General features: G+C 40.4%; 1 protein-coding gene across 1 annotated transcript in view; it reads left to right on the top strand.

The window, feature by feature from the left end:
* The window catches only part of LOC143962763 (chloride anion exchanger-like), a 177,162-nt gene that overhangs the window by 95,820 nt on the left and 63,090 nt on the right, over window positions 1-18,252 (top strand). The window contains exons 11-13 of the mRNA XM_077472197.1: window positions 4,164-4,241; window positions 14,198-14,293; window positions 16,754-16,860. Coding sequence (XP_077328323.1) covers window positions 4,164-4,241; window positions 14,198-14,293; window positions 16,754-16,860 — 281 coding nt within the window. The remainder of the gene's footprint in view (window positions 1-4,163; window positions 4,242-14,197; window positions 14,294-16,753; window positions 16,861-18,252) is intronic.

The following is an 18,252-nucleotide window of genomic DNA, read 5'->3' as shown; positions in this document are numbered from 1 at the left end:
ATGGGAACAAGGGACACCTATTAGCATAAGTATGTAGGCATAGGATCCACCCCCTGTCATGCCCCCTTAAAAGAGAATTGTACAAAATAAAAAGGGAATGGTTAAACCCAATAGTGCTTTTTTAACCACTACTATTTCTTTATATTGGCTTTTGAAATTTACAAATGCAGCAATCAGTATTTGGATGAAAGGTTTAGCACTGTAAAAAGTTTTTGATAGATAAGTAGTGCATTTTATATACAACTATACTGTAGATCAGCCCAAAATGAGGGACAAATGAAAAGGAAAAGGGGACAGACGGACTTGTGGTTGTGCCGTTGATCTCAATGGTAAAGTCATGGGGAGGGGATCGGGGAGGACGAAATATTACAAGCTCAGTTTTATAAAGATTGAGCTTGAGGAAGGGGTGTGACATCCATACTGATATGTCGCTCAGTACGTTTCTGATGCGTGAGGAGATTGAGGTGCTGAGTTGAAGAGTCGAGAGATAGATGTGGGTGTCATCAGCTTAGAGGTGGTATTTGAAGCCATGGGAGGTTATCAACTGGCCCATGGAAGAGGTATAGGGGCCCAAGCACAGAGCCTTGGTGTACCCCAACAGGAAGAGAAAGAGGAGCGGAGGAGATGTTGTATGTGACACTGAAAGTGCACTGAGATAGATAGGATGAGAACCAGGAAAGAGCAGAGTCACAGAGGCCAAGGGAGTGGAGTTTTTGAGGAGGAGTGGGTGGTCAACTGTGTCAAAGGCAGCAGAAAGGTCTAAGAGTGAGTATAGAGTACTGGCCATTGGTTTTAGCAGTTAGAAGGTCGTTGGTGAGTTTTAGTAGGCAGAAGCCGGACTGTAGGGGATCGAGAAGGTTGTTGTCAGTAAAGTAGCAACTCATATGGTTGTGGACAAGGCATTCAAGAAGCTTGGAGGCAAATGGGAGCATGGAAGTGGGTCTTAAGTTATTCAAACAGGTGGGGTCCAGTGAAGGTTTTTTAAGTATGGGGGTGACCAGTGCATGTTTGAGCAGAGAGGGAAAGGTGCCAGAAGAGAGGGAAAGGTTGAAGATGTGGTTTAGAGAGTTTAGGATAAAGCATGAAGGTGGTCGCAGTAGTTGCGAGGGGACGGTCCAGGGGTAAGGTGGTGGGGTGGGCTGTGGAAAGGAGTTTGACAACTTCCTCAGAGCTAACAGGATTGAAGTGTTGGGGAGGAAAGTGTTGAGTGTGGTGTTGGACTTGGTGTGTTGGTTGGTGGAGGAAGCTGGATGCTGGATATCTCATGATGAATTGTGCCAATTTTGTTTTTGAAGTGGGGTTGGTGGGTGGTGTATGGCAGTGGTCATCAACCCTGTCCTCAGGGCCCACTAACAGGCGAGGGTTTATGTAATACCTTGGGGAGATGCAGACTAGAATACTGCGATCACTGAGCAGCAAATTATATCACCTGTGATGTATTTCAGTTATCTTGCAAACCTGGCCTGTTAGTGGGCCCTGAGGACAGAGTTGATGACCACTGATGTAAGGAATTAAAGGTAGAAAAGAGTTGATGGGGCTTGGATGAGAGGGATTTGATGAGAGTGGTGTAGTAGATTTGTTTAGCAGCATGGAGGCAGGAGTTTTATTTGAGTGCAGATTTGTAGAGGGTGAAATCTTGTAGAGATTTAGTTTTACACCACCCTCGCTCAAGAGCACGGCTGTGTTTCTTGAGACTTCTGGTGTCATCTGTTTGCCAGGGTTGTAGCAGGCGAGGCCTAGTTCTGCCTGTAGACATGGGGGCAAGTGTGTCCAGGGAGGATGACAATATGTTGTTGTAGACAGAAGTGTCCAGGCCTGGGCAGGACAGGGGTATGATTTTATCATAAAGACAATCAGTATCAGAATGAAGAAGGGAAGGATTGAGGTGGTGAAGGTTCCTGCGGGTGACTGCTTGCAGGTTGGCGGCATGGGAGGTAGGAGACAGAGAGAGTTGGAAACTGATGAGGTTGTGATCGGAGAGAGAAAAGGGGGTGGTTGGGTTGTAGGGAGTGCAAAAGTGGGAGACTATGAGGTCAAGACTGTTGTCATTGGAGTGAGTGGTGGTTTGTGTCCATTGTATTAGGTTGAAGAAGGTTAAATTGAGTAGTTGAGAAGTGGCTGATGTTATGTGGGTGATGGTATTGCAGCAGAGGCGAGCTTGCTTCAAATAGCATGTATTTTGAAAAGGAAAGGGGGGGTGTAATGCAGGGAGGGGGGTCTGACAGTTATGTGTTACACAGAGATAAGGAAAAATACACTACGCTATTCCTAAAGAGCCTCTTCATCTCAAAAAATATTACTCTTTTATTACTAAATAAAGTTAAGAATAGCCAAGTTAAAGGTAACCTAACATAAAACAGAGAAGCTGGCATTGCTGTTTTTTTAGTTGTTTGTTGGCATGCTGACTGCATTGTTCTGATTGGGTGGAGGTATACAGATTGGGACTTGTGAATTTTCGCAGACTTTCCTGACACACGTTTTAGGTTTGAATGTATTAAAGATAGTGGGTCAGCATAACAATAAACTAGCTAGCATTCTCAGGAACAGGTTGACAGTAAAAAGGCTTATAGTTCACTAATCGGACCTAGCCCCCCCCCCCCTTTCCCAAACACACCCAAATTCACGGGAATCTGCTAAGGGGTAGGGATATTATAAGTGTAATATGCCCTTATTGCAGGTGCTTAGGAGACATTATGTTACCTTTTCTCCACCTGTTTTAGGCTGGGTTCACACTATTGCAATGATAGACATTGCATGTGATTCCCACTGCATTGCTGTGCAGTTCGCATGCAATGTCTGTGCGATGCGTATTCAGCCATACAGTTTGTGAGGCTGAATTTGCATTGCATTCAGACCAAAATGGTGCAGGACCCTTTTTATGGTCCACACTGGAAACGGAGCACATGGGTGTTCACACCTATGTCATCCACTTCCTGTACTATTTCACAGTTCACACTGCGATCTGCAGACCCATCTGGGGGTGTCATTAACTTTACATTGGCACCCATAGCAGTTTGCAGACGTTAGTGTGAACCATCAGCAATTTAGGTGCGATGCAGGAACCTACACAGGAATCGCAGGGTTTCCCGCATCACACCAGTGAGAACCCAGCCTGAACCTCGAAAAGTCTTCACCACTGTGCTGTAAGCACACTAATAGCACATGGTTTTCAGGTGGCCGATTATGTCATATTCTGCAGGTAGTACTGCCCACCAAACACTAGAGGGGATTATTTTTGCCATACTATGATACAAAGCATCACAGCCTGGCATGTGTATACCTCCATATACAAAACAATTTATCAAGATTTTTTCCTTATATCCAATATTTACTATAATCTGTTCCAAGGACTAGCTACATGTTCTAATGCATATCAGGCCTGACATGTGTACTACTACTCTCTAAGGCTGGATTCACACCTATGCAGTTTTAGTGCTTTTTGCATTTTGCAGATCTGCACTACAGAATGTGTTCCATGGACTGTAAAATGGACTGTAGTGCAAATCTGCAAAAGGCAAAAAGCACTAAAACTGCATAGTTGTGAATCCAGCCTAAGAATAAGGATATGAGTATAATCTGAGAGCTGTAGACATACATAAGAGGAAGCATGTCAGACCTGATATACATTGTAATGCATACCTCCACATAGCTGCTTTTGCAACTTAGGTGGCAATTGGGGGAAATGGTAGGTTGTAATTAATGCAGCACATGCTGGAAACAGTACATAGATTTCAGCACTGCATATACTTCTCTAACCCCTCTCCCAACTCCTTGGGTGGGAGCGCAGTTTGCCATTTTGGCCCTGAGCACTAGTGGACCTTGTCTCACCACTGATTGTGGGTTCAGTGTAAGCATTGGAATTTGAACAATCTCTGGTGTCCTGGTAGAGAGCAGGTTTAGGAATCCCTAGGTCACACAGCTTGGTGATAAATTGCCACAATTTTAACAAATGACTGTAAAATGGCTGGATTTTCTAACACTGATCATTAGGCATGAGCAGCATAGATATGAAATACAAAAGAGGGTTCTATAATGATTTTTGTTTTTTAAAGACCTAGCTTTGTATGTAAAAGGATCACTTTTAAACTCCTGATCTGTAAAATCTGTGCACAGGCATAACTTTCAAAATGAGTTCAATTAAAATGACATTAATATTTCTACAGATTGCTGGGATACTATCAGGTGTAATAGTTTTGATAGTAACACTCGCTCTTGGATATCTTTTGGAACCTCTACCAAAGGTAATGTACATGTTTTAATTATTATAAACTTGTGAGCCTAGGTTCGCACTGTGAAACACATGTGAATTACACAGGAATTTTTCGGCATTCCTGCGCAAATCACATGCGATTCTATGTGGTGTGATTTGAGACCATTCATTTTTGATGGCTCAAATCGCACCACATCAACACCAAAAAGGTTCAGGCACATTTATTTTTTAGTCACACTAAAACCAGATTGCATGGTTGTTTATACCTATGCGATCCAGTTCAAGCAAGCACACTGCCTTTGCTCCCTGCTTTTGGGGTGTCATCAACTTTGAATTGACAAAAAAAAGGGGGGGGGGTAGTGATAGAGCACACTATCAAAAAGCAGGCACCTGTAACCAGGCAGTTTGATTCAATTATTTTATTTAGAAAATTAGATAAATGGCAAAATTCCAATTTAGATCACCTTAATACTGTAGAAAACATAAAACATACAAACACATTTATTAAAAAGACAATCCGCATTGTTATCCCACATGCTGGAAATTCCTATCGGGATATAAAGTGCATAAAGTTGAAAGTACAAGGCTATATAGCAATTATACTAACTTGTGGATAAAGGACACACAAAAAACAAAACAGTAAAGTTAGCCCAATGTTTTTGCATATTGTGAAAGATGAAGTTACGCCAAGTAAATAGATACCAAACATGTCATACTTCAAAATTACACACGCTCGTGGAATGGCACCAAAGTTCAGTACTTAAAAATCCCCATAGGTGACACTTAAATTTTTTTTTACTGGTTACATGTTCTGAGTTACAGAGCAGGTCTAGGGACAAAATTATTGCTCTCGCTCCAATGTTCTTTTCGATACCTCACATGTATGGTTGTTCTTCATATGTGGGCGGGACTTACGTATGCGTTCGCTTCTGCGTGCGAGCACACGGGGACAAGTGCACTGTAAAACAGTTTTTTTTTGTTAATTATACTTTTTTTTATTTTGACACTTTTTTGAATAAAATAAAAATTTGATCACTTTTATTCCTATTACAAGAAATGTAAACATCCCTTGTAATAGGAATATGACATGACAGGTCCTCTTTAAAGTGAGATATTGGGTCAATAAGACCCTACATCTCACAATTAGGCTGGGAAGCCTGAAATCAAAAAAATAAATAAACCGACCACCGCTTCCCAGACAAAGCAGAGCCATTTTTTGAATGCAGAGGCTGGGCGTGACATCATAACATTGCGCCCAACCTCCGTCAATCATAGAGACTCCGGCGACCATCTGGTCCACCGGAAATTTCTATGATCAACATCCGGGGCTGGCGGATCCTCTGTCCGACTCACCGATAATATCGGTGTGTCGGTAGAAGCAGCGGAGGGTGGCGGGGGGACATGACCTCTCGCCTCCCATAAGAACGATCAATCGGCGCAACAGCCACTATGATCACTCTTATGGTGTAGGGAATCGTCGGCTAAAAATGACAATATCTGAATGATGTCTGTAGCTACATGCTCAAAGTCCATCACGTCATATGACGGCGGGCGGGAGTGAGGCGGTTAATATAAAGAAGTATCCACCGCTGATGATACTCTTATTTTTGTTTTTGTTTTTAAAAAAACAACCAATTTCTCTGTATATAAAGTGACAAGTGTCCAAAATATCCATATAGGTATCCACTTTACAGCCACTGTAATGCCATGCTATTTATGTCATCATTGTTGCTGAAAAAACAGTGAATCAGCGTTGGTAAAGCAATATGTAGTTGGCTCGTTGCCAGAGTAGGTAGTAACTGTTACGCTGTTCCATTAATGCTGTGGTTCAATGAACCATTGATTAAGTCTGTTAGTTGATGATCAAAGACTTATGTTTCAGCCCTGTGGTGGTATTCACAGATGCTATTGCTGTAAGTCTTGTTTAGTATGGCTATTACAATCCTCTTTCCAGTTGAGGCCGACCAATTTCAAAGGCTTATTGACGATATTAGGGCTTGTGTATGGGTTCCAGTTCCGGATTGAATGATGCGATGCCGTCGCTTGATTGACGCGTTTCGTCCTCCAATCAGTGGACCTCTTCAGAATAGGGAGGGATTTTGCAGATACTCCTTTCATCCTCCTAGTGTAGACTTCAATGAGCTTCCATTTGAGTTAATTGTCATCATGTTTTTCAATTAAATTAGACACAGACTGGTTATTTCAATGGTGAAGAGTTTAGCAATTATGATAGATTAATGGTATGCCATCTTGTGGTTAGATTCCATATTTCACAATTTTATCAACCTTTCACATAGTTAGTTTCCTTTGACAATTATCAAGCATATAAGGGATTATTTGAATATATTCATCACTTTCATTAACATTGGTAATTCAAAAACATGAAAATAACAAAAAAAAGCCCAGGGTGGAATTAAAAGCTGAACATAATTCCCTTCACTTTCAGACATCAGTTTTTCCTGCATGATGGTCTTTGAAGTGTTGTGCTAATAGGTTCTTTCTTTCTTTCTTTCTTTAAATGTTCATGTATCCAAATGGTTTCCTTCGACCGCAATAATTAAATCCAGTAAGTAAATGTTAATTTAATATTTTTGACGTTATTTAAATTTTTAATAAATTCTATTAATTGGATTTCAGTTCCCCTCCAAACAATCAAAATGTTGTCGCTGTACCTTAGCCATTGTAAGAGAAGGCCAGGGTACATCAGTGTAAAATAGACATCCATCTCTTCCCATAGCCCCAGGTGCAAACAGACCAATGCTGGGGCCCAGGGAGCTACCATGGAGGTCCCTCTAATCTTTTGGTAATTACCTCCAAAGAAGGTCAAAGTCACTGAAGCATACAGCAACACACGAATATATAGGCACATAAATAGAAGTAGGAGGGAATACCTATTTGAATATGCCTATATATTCGTGTGTTGCCGTAGGCTTCCGTGACTTTCATAAGGCGCATGTGTGCAAAACATGTAAGGCAGGGTCGCCATGGCAACAACCAAGCTTACAATTCGCCCACACCTGAGTTCTCCTCGTTTCCAGCTCCAATCCCCCCCCCATTCCCGGCCTGTATGTCCGCGTTACTGAGGGTGCCATGGAGGATGCCAATCTCAGCTAGGCTGATCAGCCTGCTTGAGAGGAACATCCAGTAGCGCAGACTACAACACACCTCCCACAGCACATCAGGATGGACACTTGTGTTAGAGCTATCGGTCATAATATTGAGACTCGGAAATTCCTACTGTGATTCCTTTATTGTATATTGGGATATTGGATTATCCATTCCTGGATCGGAACTTGGGTCAAACTTCTGACGTTAACCTCTTGTCATCTGGAACATGGTGGTATCGTATATACTAATTGTCAGAGTGCTCTAACAATGACAATGAGTTTTTAGTTTATGTCAAGTTTTATTTATCACTTCATTTTCATTGAAAGTTGTTTTTAATTTTAAAAGTGCATCCAATAAATTAACTTGTTTTAGCATATCATCTGCAACAGTTCTTTTATACTGGTCCTGTTGAGCGCTGCAATTGTTACTTTTGTTGTGTTTTCCACCTTTTCCCAGTGGTTGGGAGCTGCACTGGGTTCCAGTTATTTCTTTACAATTTATATGACATGAACTTCTCCTTTAAAGAATGCAAGTTATAGCGCTGAAGGAGCCTTTTTGTTTTTTGGTATATTGGAGCTCCTAAACTTCCTACTAAATAACAATTATTTCCAATTCCTTGGAGGTAACTACCAACAGATTTGTGGGACCTCCATGGGAGCTCCCTGGGCCCCACCATATGCCTGTTTGCACCCTGGGGCTATGGGAAGAGATGTATTTCTACTTTATGCCGATGTACCCTGAAATCCAATTAATAGAATGTATTAAAAATTTAAATAACAATGACAAAAATCTTAAATTAACATTTACTTTTGATACTAAAGAAATTTCCTTCCAGGGTTCAAATATTGCGGTCGAAGGAAACCTTTTGGTTACACGAACATTTAGGAAGGAAACAACAGTGAATACACTTCTTCACTCAGAAAGTCACCATCCGATTCCCCTGAAAAATGGTATCCCAATCGGTCAGTTTCTTTGAATCAAAAGAAACTGTTCTGATACCAATCAATTTAAAAAAGAAGCAACTCAGATGTATAAACGCTTCAGAAAGAGGTTATTCTAACAGAGTATTGCGAAGGGCAAAGAAACGAGCCATAGAAACAGAAAGAGAATCTCTACTGGGTCATAGAGAAATTAAAAATAAAAAAGGAAAGGAAATCCCTACTAATACAAGGGTAATCAAAATTTGGAAAACAATGGGACAATTTGAGATCTACTTTACAGAAACATTGGCATATTCTTACTGCTAACCCTTCCATCTCACATATAGTAGGACCGAGACCTTTAATGGTAGCACGTAGAGCACCTAATCTGAATGCTATCCTGGTTCATTCAGAATATAAACAAGGAAATCCAACCATCTGTTTTACAGGCATGCCAAAAATAACAGACAAGCATTCTTGTGGCCACTGCCAAATTTGCCCCTTCGTTGACAGGACTCAAATATTCACAGATGCAGATCAACAAAAAAAATTCAGCATAAGGAAATATATTAGCTGTTTCACAAATAAGCTGATATACATGATAGAATGTCCCTGAAAAAAGATTTACATAGGGAAAACTAAACATCAGTTGAGAACCTGCATCGGTGAACACCTGAGAGACATAAAAACACCCCCAAGTAAATATATAAAGGATGATGATAAAGAGAGAACCCATTTGCACAACACTTCAAAGACTATCATGCAGGAAAAACTGATGGTCTGAAAGTGAAGGGAATTTTTGTATTAGATCTTCCCCCTAGATGGGGTGACTTTGACAAAATTCTACTACGCAAAGAAAAATACTGGATATACAATTTGAATAGCTTAATACCGAAAGGTTTGAACACAAATGCAATTTAAATGTATTCCTTGACGACTGAGCTCCTTTTTTTTGATGTTGAAATATTTAAACATTTTAATAACTACATATCTCCTTATCTAAACTAAATTCAATGTTCTTATGGTCAGCTTTTAATTTGATCCTGGGCTTTTTTGTTATTTTCATGTATTTGAATTACCAATGTTTATGAAAGCGATGAATATATACAAATAATCCCTTAAATGTTTCATAATGTATGATACAAAGGGTCAAAGGAAACTATGTGAAAGATTTATAAAATAGTGAAATATGGAATCTAACCACAAGATGGCATAACATTCATCTATCAGCATTGCTAAACTCTTCACCATTGAAATGACCAGTCTGTGTCTAATTTAATTGAAAAAACATGATGAAGTCTGCACTAGGGGGATAAAAGGAGTAACTGCATAATCCCTCCCTATTCTGACGAAACGTGTCAATCAAGTGATGTCATCACGTCATTCAATCCAGAACTGAAACCCACACAAAAGCTGTAATACTGCCAAAGAGACTTTGAAATTGGCCGGCCAATTTTGAAACTGGGGCAGTATGTCTCGTCTCTGACTCAAAGTGATACTCGGCACTGGAAAGAGGATTGTAATAGTCATACTAAACAAGACTTTCTTACAGCAATAACATCTGTGAATACCACCGCAGGGCTGAAACATAAGTCTTTGATCATCAACTAACAAACTTAATATTTAATTGAACCACAGCATTACTGGAACAGGGTAACAGTGAGTAGCTACTCTGCCAACAAGCCAACTACATATTGCTTTACCAACACCGATTCCCTGTTTTTTCTGCAACAATGATGATATAATTAGCATGGCATTAAAGTGGCTGTGAAGTGGATACATATATTTATATTTTGGACACTTGTCACTTTATATACAGAGAAATTGGTTGTTTCTAAAAACAAAAATAAGAGTTTCATCAGCGGTGGATACTTCTTTATATTAAGGACTTACCACTCTCTTTCCTCTGTACTTTATCTCAAGGTGTATTTTGAATGTAACACACCAAAGTAACCTCCATTGTGATTTCACACAATCATCCAATTATTGTTTTGACTGAACACTGGCCATTAATACTGTGTGACCAACCGTAGCATACACGATTGCTTGGAGATCTAATTTTGTCACACTTGAAAAGTTACTGCAATTCCTCAAGATATTTGCTTAACCAGGATTTGCTCTACACCTAAACTGTGGCCACACATGAGATATCCTTTGACAATTGATTGCGGGTTTTTTGTGTCCTTTATCCATAAGTTAGTATAATTGCTATATAGCCTTGTACTTTCAACTGTGCGCACTTTATATCCCGATAGGAATTTCCAGAATCTTCTATCTTTATATATTTAATTATATCATAGAATTTCCAGCATGTGTTTTATGTTTTCTAAAGTATGAAAGTGATCTAAATTGGAATTTTGCCATTTATACAATTTTCTAAATAAAAGAATTGAATCAAACGGCCTGGTTACAGGTGACTACTTTTTTGATAGTGTGTTCTATCATTATCCCCCCCCCTTTTTTTTTTGCTTATCACGTGAGGCACAACCACACCACACAGGTGAGTCAGTGGATTCTTTACCCCTGTTTAACACGGTTTACCATTTTCTTTTTTTGTTATCCAACTTTGAATTGACACCTGCAGCAGATCACAAAACGCAATGTATTTGCAGGAAACGCATAGGGTTCCGAGCATGTTTGCTTCACACTAGCGGGACCTGGGGCTAAATGTACCTCAGATGCAACAACAACTATATTCTATATATCCTTTTGAATATGCTTATCCAAAGTGTATAAGGCATTTAAAGATGATGAATCTCCTCCTTCTCTCTCACCATTTTGTAGCAGTGTCAGCCATCTTAGAATTGTTTTTATTAAAGGCTTAATAGAGGTACTGTATATAAAAACTTGGTAAACATGTTTTTGATTAGAAATATTGCTGTATCATCATCTTATGACTGCCCGGCAGTCTTATGACTTGAGGGTATGTCTCAGTGGTGTATTTAGGTTTCTTGCTGCCCTAGGCCTGACTAAATTCATGCACCCCCTAATTTAAATACGACCCACCCTTCCTGTCAAGGACACACCACTTCCTATTTAACAGCAGCAAAAATACCCCCTTTCAGCACAAATCCTCGCCCTCATATAATCCATTCTAGTACAAATCCCCCTTCTCAGCACAAACCCTTGCCTCAACCTCCCCTTTCCCAGCACAAAGTCCCCCTCTTAGCACAAATCCTCCCCCATCTCTCCCTCCTAGCAAAAATACCCCTCTCAGCACAAATCTCCCCCCTAGCCAAAGCCAGATTAAGAACATCATGGGCAGGGTGCTGGGGATTTTGGTGGGGCTTTTTATAAAAAAATGCAAACAATTTTTTGTTATAACAAATTAAATTAAATAGAGCAAAGCAGGATGAAAGAGAAATAAAGGGGATAACAGAGGAGTGAGGAGTAAGGGAGGGAGGGTGAGAGAGAAAGAGTGGGATGAGTGAGAGAGAGGATACGCATGAGCATGCATGGGGGTCACATCAACACAGCCCAGGCAAGCCAAGGGACCGAAGGCACAAAACCCGGAAGGAAGACCGGGTGAAGATGGAATCATCTGGGACCCACCAAATTGATCACAACGCAGTACTCGAGGGCTCAGTCTGACAGGTAAATGTACCCCAATGTGCTAATATGCTGTGCATACTTGTACATTATGGCATAACCTACCTCAGGGCCTCTAAAAAGTAGTAATGCTAGTAAAGTTTACTACTGCTTTGATATTACAGGATCCCAGGAGCCTCTCATGGGGCCCCCTACTGACCCGGTGGCCCTTGGTCAGTGCCCAAGTTCATAGTTGCCAACATTTTGAAAATATTTTCAGTGACACTTTTTTTTACCACTGGTATATTTAGAGTAGCTAACATCCCCTATGTTCCTCTATACATCACAACAGTAATCACAAAATTAATGAGTACTAATAATGGGCAGAACAAATATGAGGACTGAGATTTCTTTTAGTTGAACTAACAACTGTGCTCATTCCAGAGCTGGTAACTTTGAAGATATTCAATATTATTTTAAAGAGCTGTTTTTGTGGGTAAGAGGCATAGGGGAGGAGTATGGTATAAAAGTATGTTCAGGTGAGGAAGAGGAATGTGGAGGTTATAACAGTGGGCAGTATGTACAGGAGAGGAGTGTGGAGGGTATGATTGGGGCAGTATGTACAAGAGAGGAGTGTGGAGGGTATGATTGGGGCAGTATGCACAGGAGAGAATTGTGGAAGGTATTATGGGGCAGTATGTACAGGAGGAGTTTGGAGGGAAAGACAGTTGGCAGTATGTACAGGAGATAAATGTGGAGGGTATGATGGGACAGTATGTACAGGAGAGGAGTGTGGAGGGTATGACAGCGGGCAGTATGTACAGTATGTACAGTATGTATGTTCTAGAACTTCTTCTGGGCAACAGGAGTACTGCGATTCTGTTTGATTTTACCACGGTTCATTGGGTGACAATAGCGGCAAAATCGTGCCACTATTGGGGTGTCATTGGCAGTGACGGAGATCGCAAGGGCGCCCCCAAATTTGCCGTGATTCGCAATTGCGGGCAGAATCGCGGCAATTCAGTCCATGATCCAGGACACATAGATGTGACTGGAGCCTTATACACCTGCTCTTAGCTCAGGCTTGCAGGCAGGATGGTGTGCTTAGCTGAGAAAGCCCCTCCTCCCCTTCTCCAGATGGAATAAAAGAATATATACCCATAAAGACTCATGGTATATATGGCATCATTTTGGCCTTGGTCAAAAACCAAAAAGCAACTGAAAAATTAAAAAAAAAAAAGTTTAAAACTGGTAAATATAATATACCTTCCTCTCTATTTACTAATGCTAGTAGCGTAAGGATTAACATAGTTCATGTTGATTGAGAGAGTTAAATTTTTTTTTTAAATAGCAAACATGTTTTACTTACCTGCTCTGTGCAGAGGTTTTGCACACAGCAGCACCAATCCTCCTCTTTTTGAGTCCCCCACCAGTGCACCTGGCTCCTCCCTCCTGCCAAGGACACCCAAGCAGGCTAATTTCATTCACACACACACCCGTGGCATGGCAATCTCTCCTCCCTCTCCCTCCCTCTCCTGATTGGTTCACTGGCTGTGATTGACAAGAAGTGAGTACCTGGAGAGCCAAGGATTTTGTGCACATCGCTGGATCGAAATGGGGGTCAGGTAAATGTTAGAGGGGCTGGGGGGCTGCTGCACACAGAAGGTATTTTATCTTCATGAAGGTAAAAAATCTTGAACCTTTAGAACAACTTTAACTTCGTCACCAACAGTGGTGGTCGGTCCACAAGGGGCACAGGAGTGCAGCCCCCCCAGCCCGCACAATCTGCCCCCCTTGCCTGCACAATCAAACATCATGTGTCTGTGCAGTGTGTGGGGTGCCAGACCAACAGGTCTCTACCAGGTCCGTCACCCCCTCACAAGCATATGACCAGAGCCTGAGGCCCCAATTGGCCTGTTTCATGATGCCCTCTGTCCACTGCTCCCGGAATCCTCCCACTCTGCGATACCAGTGAATGAACATGTGGCTTCCGGATTCCTGCTCCAGCCAATCAGAACAGGAGGTGAGAGACCCAGAACCCTGAAACAAGACCAGGTCAACACAGAAGTCACGACCCTGGGCACCAGGAGAAACGGGATCTGGAGGGACCCGCTCCCCCCAAAATCCTCCAGCACCAGTCGCCACTGGTCACCAATGGTTGTTGGTAGCAACTTACCTATTCCCACAGGAGGGCAGAATCATAGTTAATAATAATAATAGATGAGAACCCTACACATTGGATTATAGGAACAAATGTGGGCATTGCTGGAAATGTGGGCATTTTAGGTATTTGCTCTGTAATATAATGTTTATTTTTACAAAAATAATTTATTGATAAAATACTGGTTCACGCTATCAAAGATTAGTTTTTTTAATTAAATTTATAAGGAAATCATGTATAGTGTTTTTTAATATTTTCCTTTTATTTCAGGCTGTTCTTGCAGCTATTATTATCATAAACCTGAAAGGAATGTTGATGAAATTCGATGAAATTCCCATATTGTTCAGGAGGGATAAGTATGATTTTGTAAGTAAATGATATGTAGTAAAACCCAAGTGACGCATTACTGCTCTCCACGGGTCTTCCTACAGTTTGTATCAGAAAACTATGGTGGTGTTTCGTAGTAAATTATTTTTGCTCTGTGTATAAATATGTTCTTTTCCAAACCATTTTCTGGCTACACCCTGAAGAGGGAACCTATAAAAGGTTCTAATAGCTTGCATCTTTAACCCTTGTAACACATATGTGTGGCAGCAAGGAACGTGTGCCTTGACACCCACATGCCACACCTATCTGTCAAAGAAGTTGCCATCTGAGACTCTAGTTCTATGTCTGCCATGGATCTATAATAGGAACCAGCTATGACACCAGTTACAGTATTTGGGGCTTGAAAGATTATGAGCTGACAGAAACACACAGACAACTGTGAAAGTTATCCAGAGGCATGCACTAAATGCCTTGAATGTAGCATTCATTGCCCATGCGCTAGTAGGCAGAATGTAAATGAAAATATTTTAGAAAACAACATTTAATTATTTGATTAAAGTATAACTAAAGAAAAACGTTTTGTTTCGTTTTTGAAGGAGTGGGGAGAAATTAGAACACTCGTCAGGCTTTTATTGCTGTCTGTGTCCCCATAAGCCCCCGTACACACCGTCGGACATTCCGACAACATAATCCATCGGATTTTGTCTGACGGATTTTGTCCGAAACTGGTGTTGCATACACACGGTCGGACAAAGCTGTCAGAAAATCTGATCTTTCGTAATGTGATAACGTTATTTAGTTACGACGGCACTACGTTCAGGCTAGTAGCCAATAGCTTTGGTCTAGGAATTTGATCTGAACATGCGTGGCACTTTGTCCGATCGGAAATTCTCTACAAATGTTCGGACAAAGTCAGATCGGATCATGTTGTCGGAAAATTTTTATATCCAGCTCTCAAACTTTGTTGGTCGGACATCCCGACGGAAAAAGTCAGATGAAGCCCACACGGTCGGATTATCTGACAACATGGTCCGATCGGACATTTTCCGTTGGAATGTCCGACCGTTTGTACAAGGGCTTAGGGAGAGTCATCCTCTCTATTTGTCCTATTTACTGTTATGATTGAAAGTGAAAGAACATCCCAAATGTTAAGTTATCCCTAGAAACTTAAAATCTTCCAATGGGGGTGCTAATTCTGGGGACCTCGGGGTCCCCAAGAGATTCCCTTAATTTTCATGAATTTCCTTCCACTTCTTGCTTTGGCTATGGGACAGAAAGTGAAGGGAAATTTCCCCAATGGAACAAAGAGAGCAAAAATAAACCTTTCATGGGTTATAACCATCCCTTACTCTATCCACAATGTTAAAAAACCTTCAGGACTGAATAGCAGTAATACCATGTATTAATAATTTTAGCTTCCTTTTGGGAAACAATTAAATTGGTGGGTTCAGTTTTTAGGGTATAGTTCTGTGTCATTGGTAAAATTCAAAGATGTTGCACAGATAGTAATGTGGTTTAAAATGTCATAACAAGAATAGACTTTCACTACAATCATCAGTAATGTAGGACAGTAACGTCTAGAGTAAAAATAATTGCATAACGGTTGAGCTAGTTTTAGAAATTTGCCATTGTGCTACTGCATGGCAGAAAGCTGTTACAATGCTTGTTGCTGTCTTTATGCAAGTGGCTATCATTTATAGAAGTCTGATTGTTACATAAAAAGAAAAAGGGCTGCATGTGTATCTTTACACATACTGTGTTTCTTCTATATGTACCTTTCCTCATGTCTGTACGAAGTGGCCCCCATGTACAATATTTCAGTATAAATATTCATGAACATAGGTTAGATAAATACATACATTTTAGGCATGTGTCTCTTTCTATAGTCACACAGTGTTGAGATGATTTTTTTAATATATTAATAAATGTCCAAAGAACTGTGAACACATAATCTGCTATTATTTATGTACAGCTTTAGGTTAAGGTCACATTAGTTAGGCCTGCGGGAAGATGTGTATTCCATTAATCCAAGCTTCAGTTGGACAGGGAGCTGTTTGCACGGGTCAAAAGTTGTCCGGTTCCTGCCGAACCCACTGTTTTCGGGCGATTATTGGTCTGTGCGTACCCATGTCTACAGAGATCACAATTGATGTAACTTTTGAATTTGTGCTGGAAAAATGCATTTCAAATGATTACACTTTTGTATAATGTGACCAAAAATCTTCTCCAATTGGTCAAGGATCCCGTTAACAATCACACTGATCTATTCTCATATGTTACTATTGTGAACACTAGATGTGTTCCTGTGATTATCCAGGATTGACCTGCAATGCTTTAAGATCAGCAATGGACAATCATAGGAAACCTGCACATTGGCACGTTCTTTCCTTGATCACCTGGAATTAATTTCACAATGACATGATTTTATATTCAATGAGAGCTAATAACATTAAATGGAAAGCAAGTGTGTAGTAACTATAGTAATTTTTTTTTTTACAGGTTGTGTGGGTGGTAACATTTTGGGGTTCAGTCATTCTTGGCCTGGATCTTGGGCTTGCAGTGGGTGTTGGAATTGAGCTGCTGACAGTGGTTTTCCGCGTTCAATTGTAAGTACCTGACTAAATCATGTGGGATTCATATGTAAAAGCACAAAAAATTGAATTTCAGTACTTGTTTCCCAGCTGTGCTTAATTTTAAAGTCTATGTTACCCAAACATTTCATATTCCTGATATGTAAAACAAGGATACACTTACTCTTTCCCCCATCTATTGTGTATCACCACTGCGCTAAACAAAAAACTTTAAACTAAGCCGCCACTTTAAAAAAAACAATATATGTGCAATATTCCTTATCTAAACAGTAGGATAAGCAGCGCTAAATATAAATCCACACCAGTGAATTCAAAAGTATTAAAGATTATAGACCCAGTCCAGTGAACATGAATTACTAAATGTTACTACACTGTGCAAACCCTGCCCCGAGCATACAGAAAATTAATTAATAGTTTGTATCAAAATTAATTAACACAAATTATTATATAGTGCATGTCACCAGATGAATAGTGATAATTTATACGATCTGTTGAAAAAAATAATATCCTGTGACTAAATATTATTCAACACTAAAAATAAATAAATAAACAAATAACGAGAATCAAATGCATTGTTTCAAGTTCTATCAAGCAATGTCCACTTCCTAACAACATTGTTACAAACACCACTGTGAACGCTCCTGAGACTATAATATATCCCAGTAAAATTATAGTCCATACGTTGAATCTTCAAATCATAATCCAAATAATGGAATAGTGAAACAAACGTTTAACCAGTGTCTCTTGAATAAACAGCAGATTACATCTACACTCCTCCACCACACCGCTCTAGATGTGACTCCTTTCCCCTTATGTGATTACACTCACCAGCTGTATATGCCTCACACTTTCGTGTTTGGCTGGATGTGCTTTTTCCTTTACAGGGTTTAAATGGGGTATCCAGGTTTACACTCCAGAATGCAGGGCTAATGCTATGGCTGTTCTCATAGCCGCCACGAATGTTTCCATAGGTGTCACGGCTGTTCCCATAGATATTCTCATGCAACACAGAAAAGATTTGCTTCCATAGCGTGATACAGTATAAAACTTTTTAATCACACTTAAAAAACTCTCACATTGCACTCACATCAAAGGATGAATAAACACGCCAAATATGAAAAAATTCACAGCACTCTTGAGTAACCCATACTGAAGCATAGGTGGTCACGGCGGACCCAGGATATGCGGGAATGATGGATAGTCTCTCACCGCTCCTTAACTGTACCGCCAATTTACAGGGATCAATGTAAGATGTTCAGCATCCTATATGTATCTCTCTCATTCGCCTAGTAGCCAAAATCCGACATGTTTCGTCATAGAATTGACTTAATCATGGACCTGGTCACTAGGCAAGACAAACTAACTTATATTTTCCCCAAACTGCTCTCAATGGGCGGTGTATAATCA

This window comes from Lithobates pipiens, unplaced genomic scaffold (genome assembly GCF_037356315.1).
Source record: "Lithobates pipiens isolate NorthernLeopardFrog02 unplaced genomic scaffold, aLitPip1_a1.2 Scaffold_8, whole genome shotgun sequence".
NCBI classification, from domain to species: Eukaryota; Metazoa; Chordata; class Amphibia; order Anura; family Ranidae; genus Lithobates; species Lithobates pipiens.
The sequence above is the reverse complement of the archived record's forward strand: the minus strand, read 5'-3'. Positions and strand labels throughout refer to the sequence as shown.